This window comes from Paralichthys olivaceus, chromosome 17 (genome assembly GCF_024713975.1).
Source record: "Paralichthys olivaceus isolate ysfri-2021 chromosome 17, ASM2471397v2, whole genome shotgun sequence".
NCBI classification, from domain to species: Eukaryota; Metazoa; Chordata; class Actinopteri; order Pleuronectiformes; family Paralichthyidae; genus Paralichthys; species Paralichthys olivaceus.
The window spans coordinates 2,313,315-2,320,251 of record NC_091109.1 but is presented as its reverse complement, the minus strand read 5'-3'; the positions used below and the strand labels follow the sequence as shown (position 1 = coordinate 2,320,251).

Sequence of the window (6,937 nt, the reverse complement as noted above, 5' to 3'; positions counted from 1 at the left end):
TTCAGGGAGCTTCTCTGCCGGTGAATATTTTGATGAAGGTTCCTATTGATGCGCTGAATGAAGGACCAAAACAACAGGGGTGTGTGCGTCTGTGCAGGAGGAGACAAATGAATGAAACGTGTATGTGTGTGTTTGTGTGCGTGAGCGCCAGGCAAGAATATAATAAAACCGAGTGGGGATGTGTGTTATCGTGTGTGTTGGCGTATATATAAATATATGTATTTGTGTGTGTGAGGGAGAGAGAGTGTACGAGTTGGTGAGTGAGCGAGCTGTGTGTGGAGAATGGGTTACTGCAGGGTGGGAGGGGGGAAACCAGCCACCTGCAGCCATGACAGGCTTTGACCTTCATTGCTCTCTCTCTCTCTCTGTGTCTCTCTTTCTCTCACCCACCCACCCCTCCTCTCTCACTCTCTCTCTCATTTCAACTCCCATTTCTGCCTTGTGATAGAAGCGCAGGCTCTTTTCAGAAGCGGCGAGGAGGACTGACCGTCGTGAAGACGCTGCTGGGAGCAGCCCTATCTGCTCTAATGGTAGTCACTGGCCGTTAGACATGGCGTTCAAAGACTAGTGGTGCAAGTATGGAAATGCAGATAAGGCATTGTTGGGGAAACATGCCTGGGAATTGTTCAAGGCTTTCTCCCTTTTGCATAATGTTGGATGTTTTTGCCAATGTTTTAATCTCAAAACCCGTGAATTACAAATCAACACATAGAATGAGAGACTGCTTGTTATGCAATGCAAATCCATGTTTGAGATTAAATCTGTAAATATTCGAACATTTCATTGTATGTATTTCTCTTTTTTAGCCAGTAATACTGCAGATTGTTCACATTTTTACTGTTTTAACCAAACCTCTGTTATTGTTTCAGCATTTTAAGAGCAGCATTTTAACATTTGCTTGATAGAAACATGTCAGAAACTTTGTGTATAATCTTCAAGCTTTATTTACTCTTCTTTTGCTGTTTTCAGGAGGCAGTTAATTACACAATTAATACATGATACAAATTATGTACATTTATACCAAAGAATACTTCCAACATAAAATAAAAAATAGCATCGTATTCTACAACTCTGTGTTGTAATTTTATTTAAACATGTTCATATATAGATAGATATACGCTGATGAGTAAATTCATAACGTCGTACCAGCAGTTTTCATAAAAGGCATTCAACTTGAATAGTCTGCATTTGAAGTAATACTGCTTCTCTGATTCGGCACAGTTCTGTTTCATAAAAAGTTCACACTTGAACTTTAAGGCAAAGTGTGTTTCTGTTTGGTGGATTTTAATTCACACACACTTTTTGCAGATACACAACAAAAACACATTGAAAGGCAAAAAGTCCACAATTTGGTATGGATACAGTCTAAAACTTAGCTCGATCATACTTTCGTCAGTGAGGACCAGAGTTCATAAACACAGTTATTTGCCCAAGTACAACAAATTGCAGCTTTCATGCAAAGGCCCCATAAACTATTATTCATTCACATAAAAAGGAAACAGAACAAAGAAAAGAAGTTATTGCAAGATAAACAAGCAGTGTAAACACCTCAGATATCTACTCTAAAGCAACACTGGTCATTGGATAGATTTTTTTTCTCAATATAATCTATATAAATACACATATGAAGTCCTTTCAACAACGATAAGAGATTTCCAACATTTGTAATACAGTCACTGACGGATTTGCCTTTTATGATATATGGATATGTGATAAAAATGTATATAGAGAAAGATTTAACAAGAACATCCAATAACCTGCTTTTATAGTCTATACTCAGTGCGCAAAATGGTTGTCATCATTGTCTTTATGCTACAGAGTTGTTTCTGTGACTTTATAGGCAGCATTATAGCCTTGAATTTGCTCAGCTACAAAACAAATGATTTATATTGCTATTAAAAACTATAATAGCTGCTCTGATGCATTGGTATAACGAAGGGAATATGCGCGTAATAGTTGTTTAAAGGCTATGAGACGACCACAGACGTATAAACAAGGCTTAAGTCAGCATTTTAGTGAAGTGGCGTGTTAGAAAAAAGTCGCTACCTCTTTCTAATAATTCCTGTGAATTTCTTTTAAAAAACGTATCAAAATTCATTTTCTGCCCAATTACAACAAACACCTTCCTCCGTCCATGTTCTTTAAAGACGCCAAACAACCAAGGAAACCAACAAGCATGGAAAGAAAAAAAGAAAAAAATCGTGTTAGCATTTATTTAAAATTCACAGTAGCCTGGATGCAGCAGAAAAATATTCTTTGGACTTAAGTTTGTTCACTTTCACTGACAGATCGAAAAAAACGTCAAGTGCCAGTTCAATGTAAAATGACGACAATCATGGATATAGCAGTAGGCCTATATATATAAAAGATGAAGGGTGTAAGCATTTGTACCTCCTGGGGGGTGTGGGGGGGCGACAAACAATGAAAACATACCTTTATACAACATCTTTTATAGACGTGATATTGCAGAAATATCTCTTCTTTTTTTTTAAACAATTTATGCTGGTATACTCTATACACTGGCCCTTTATTCGATGAAATTATTGCATTGTAGGCTTGATTAAACCTCCCATAGAACGAAAAATCACTATAATACTCCTATAGGAACATATAGAGATCATTAGATATCCCTGTGGGGACGATACGATGACCAGTGAGCTTACTGTGTATTTGTAGTATATTTTTAAACTATTTCTCATGGTGTCCTGGACCCATTGTAGAGCTGCAGTGGATAATCTATTATAGTGATAGAAATAATAATTTGTGGTATTTTTTTAATCTGCTGTGTGTCATTAAATATTCCTGTAGGTAGAGTTTTGCTGTGATATCTGTAAAAAAAACTATATAGGGTTACTATAGGTTCTTTTTCGTCAGGAGGCTGCTGTTACTTCTCTGAAATTCATCAATCGCTGTCTGATTTTTCGTCTTTCGACGTGACGGTGGCGTGATTGTAAAGTCCCTGTGCCATCAGGTGCAAGGCCAGGCCGTTCTTCGGGCCGGTGGCCTTCTTGATTTTGGCCCTCTTGTTCTGAAACCAGATCTTGATCTGGGACTCGTTCAGGCCCAGTTCCTGCGCCAGGTTCTGCCGCCTCTGCTCGGTCAGATACCGGTTTGTCTGGAACTCCGATTTTAGTCTTTGCAGCTGCTCTGCGGTGAAGGCCGTCCGTGGTCGCTTGTCCTCTTTGCTGGTCGATTTCTGCTTTGGTTTGCGGGATCTGGGCCCTGTAGTGGAGAGGGATTTGGGGACGAGGGGGGGGCAACACAGACACAAACATAGGGTTTGTTAGTATCCAAACATGCTCGTTATTATGCGTAAAATACAAGATAAAGCGATGGGTAAACTTCTCCATGGGCCATATCCAAGGAAACTCCTCGATAATAACTTTATTGTTATTATTAATAGTATTCCATTTACAATACTTACATGTTGTACTACTTTGCATTTAAAATAGTGCCTCCAAATGGAAGTAAAACACGTGCGTAAAGTGTATTTTATAAGGAAATGTCGATATTAAAACTTATTCCAATCTCAAAAATTGAGAAGTTAGTAAACAAATGGTTATTCAGGCACCTATGGTCATTAGATTATTGTCTTAAAAAGCTTTTACTTTGGGGGAAAAAAATCACACGTGTAAATATTTATGATGCCCTCAAACAATTTGGATAAACCAGTTAAAAAATAAGGCAAAAAACGAGGAGCTGGTTGTAAAAAATGTTGACACGTCCACTGGAGAAAACATCCAAGAGGTAAAACCTCCCCTCCCTCCCTGTTTCTATCCCCCTTCTCCACTAGCACACACATATGTACACACACGTACACACACACACATACACACACACACACACACACCACCACCTCTAGTAAAAAGGAAATTATTAGCCAATAGGGCAACACTGGAAAAACACCAGCAGCACATCTCAGCCAGGAGGCCAAGTTGGATAAATGTCAGTGCAGCTACTTTACATATTTTATTATTGTGCTAAAAGCTCATCGGTGGTGAAACGTAAATAGAATTTGAGCAGCTCACATCAGAAACATTTTACTTTTCTATCTGCATGTGGAGGCCTGTGTGGCTGAGTTTGGTTTCCTCCTCCAAAAACAGGAGAAAAAACAACGACATAATTCAGGACGAGCCCTTTTTGTCATGAACCAGCCTCTGTAAGCAGCCTATATAAAAACTGTGCAGCTCTACAACTCGTAGTAGTCGCCTACGCCACTCTATACAGCATTACATAATGCATGAGAACAAATTGTACTCCACTTTGATGGACACTACAAGATACACTAGATATTAAATCCGCTGCGAGTTCCAGTCAGTGTTTTCTTAAGGACAGCGATTAGAAATGATAGTAAAAAAGCGCACTGAGCAGTTGATCCATGCGCTAACGGGAGCGTCCATTGTGAAAACATGCATTTTTAATTCATCCCAAACACAACTCCAGCGCTACGAAGCGCAGCAAAACAGCTCTGCCAAGCGCACCATGTAATATTTTGCAGATCTGCAGATTCTCAGCCTGTCAGCGCGCATATGTTTACTACATGTAGTACTCCACTATCATCATATTCACAGCCAAGCGAAATCTGTTTGAATTCTGCCTGAATTGGAGCATTTTGGTGGAGAGAACCTCGTGCGTTTTGGTTTATTTTCGTGCGTAATTATTATATACAGATTTGTGTTTCTGTTGAAAATAATTATTTATTTTCATTCTAGTTTGCATTTAAAATTTGGCCTATACTCTCACCGATTTTTTCTGCTTTGCACCGGGACGTGTTTGTCATAACAGGATTACAGTTTTACGTACAATATTTATTTTAAAAAACATGGATGTATATTTGGTTAATTCTCAGTTTGCGGTGCTCTGTAAACGGCTCGCTCCACTCTACTCGGCAGAAGTCGGTCACGGCATTCGGGGTCAGTGTTACGGGGTATTTCAGGTTACCGAGAACACGGTGGGCCTGTAGTAAAAACGCATGCACGGTGCCACCAACCTGAAGAAGGCCTGTCCGAGTATCGGGTGCAGTAGACCCAGGCTGGCCACAGCATGGGCTGGGACTTGCTGGCTGGGTTTGAGCTGGCTTGGGAACTGTCTGAGTCTGAGCTTAGGCACTGGTCTCCGTTCTCCCCGCGGGGTTTCAGGGGCTCGTCGGCGGCTATAGCAGGCTTCTTGGCGGCGGTAACTGTATGCGGAGTGGAGGTCCCCTCCGCCGGCACCGTGCTCCCAACAGGCTCGGTCTGGGGCGCGGCGGGGCTGTTGTGGCTCTCCCGCGACGCGAGGCTGCCTTCTTCGCGGTTTGCGCCCCCGTCCTTTCTTTTGCCGAAATCCGGCCGCAAGATGTTGTCGATGAAGAAATTGGTGACCCGATGAGGGATCTGCAGGTTCCCCGGCGCCTGCAACAGGGGAAGGATGGCTCTGTTTGATTCATCCGCCGACTCCTGCCGCTCCACCACGTCTCTGTTGCCGTGATCATTTTCTTCCATACTGATTCACTTTCCCCGCTTTACTCTCTTTAACCCCTTTATCGCTCTCTCCGCTGCAATACAATTTGCGAAGAACTTCAGGAAAATTAAATTGCAAAAAAAAGAAAAGAAAAAAAGCGCACGCGTAAAATAAATAAAAAAATCAAACTCAAACAGTAGTGAGTGCCTTGGACACCACGCACAGCCTTGCGGTAGTGTCCTCTCTGAAAAGCATACTTTTTGACATATATTCCCTCAATCTCGGGTTACAACTGACACCGCATGAGCTAAAACATGTGCCATTTGCGCACCATCCAATTTGGCGTTATCCGATTTCAGAGTGCTCGCTGATGCCTACACCTAAACTAAACTTAGGGTAAATAAAGAGGCTCCTAAACTGATGCTCTAATACTCTCACTCTGGAGTTTTGTTCTTATTTTCAATACGAGCCCCCCGAGTGACGTTTTCCCACCGTCCTCCCAGACACGTGCCTTGGACCAATGGCGCGGCAGAAACCGGGCCACGTGACGCAGACTCCGGAGCAGTCCACAAACGCCCATCCTCTCCTCGGTAAAAGGGAAAGAGTCCTGGAGTATAACGAAGAAGAAGCCCTAATTTAAATCCAGTGCATGCTCCCAACTCCCAATGATTCATGCGAGTTTAGGAGCAGGCAACTTCATTTACTGGAGTTTTCAGTTTGCGCAGGAAAACACGATGCGTCTCTTTCAAAACAAGAAAAGAAGAAAAAAACAAAACAACAAAGGGAGATTGAAGCGTTGGTTGTCAAAGTGGGTTGCGGGGACCCCCTGGGTTTCATGTTTGCAGGGCATGGAGGAATTCCCAATAAAATAATACATGTTCATTTTACTTTAACGCACGATAACACACCTTGGATGACAATACGTTTAATTCTCGGTACTTTTAGATGCACGTTGTTAACTGCAGCTTCATTATTGATCCAAATCTGCTTTTCTGAAGCCAGTTGAAGCACAATCCTGTCAAAAAAATGGCCTCATGTGGATGTGTATCTGTGGATCCATGACGTGAAAGCCTTTGAGGCAACATTTGTTTAAATCTCGTGTGAAAATGCACAGTGAAAACACCAGTATCTGTTATTTATCTGGGCATAAAAAGGCATTAAAGGTCAATATAACACCTGTAAGGTCAAATGGACTCTGATCGTGTCCTGCCAAGGTTACATGAGCTCAGAAACGCTGCAGGTCTCCGCGCGCTTTAGACTGAAGGTGCACCAACGGTATTTTCATTAAATTGAATTAAACCATAAAAACACTTTTGATGTTTGCAGCAACACTTTCTTTATTTTACTGTATCATGAAATGTGACTAATCTGACCTGCAGGATGAGGCACGTTGCCTTCAGTTGACTCATAATTGGCAACAAAATGCATCCAAAGTGGAACGTGGCAGCCAACGAGTCCGAGTTCAAACGCTCAGGGGAGGCGTGTTAAATATTTTTAT

The 6,937-nt window shown here is 41.6% G+C and overlaps 1 protein-coding gene across 1 annotated transcript; it reads right to left on the bottom strand.

The window, feature by feature from the left end:
* Positions 1-2,198: 2,198 nt before the first annotated feature.
* On the bottom strand, positions 2,199-6,045 carry en2a (engrailed homeobox 2a). Its single transcript, XM_020087842.2, has 2 exons — positions 4,991-6,045; positions 2,199-3,222 (listed from the first exon to the last, which is right to left on the bottom strand). The coding sequence occupies exons 1-2, from the start codon at positions 5,478-5,480 to the stop codon at positions 2,903-2,905; spliced, it is 810 nt and encodes a 269-aa protein (XP_019943401.1). The 5' UTR covers positions 5,481-6,045; the 3' UTR covers positions 2,199-2,902.
* Between the last annotated feature and the right edge of the window lie 892 nt (positions 6,046-6,937).

What these genes read in the sequence shown, in the direction of transcription:
- en2a (XM_020087842.2), bottom strand. Translation starts at nt 5,480, where the DNA reads ATGGAAGAAAATGATCACGGCAACAGAGACGTGGTGGAGCGGCAGGAG. An exon ending in CTCGGACAGGCCTTCTTCAG is followed by an intron (nt 3,223 to 4,990) that starts GTTGGTGGCACC and finishes TCTCCACTACAG; the next exon opens with GGCCCAGATCCCGCAAACCA.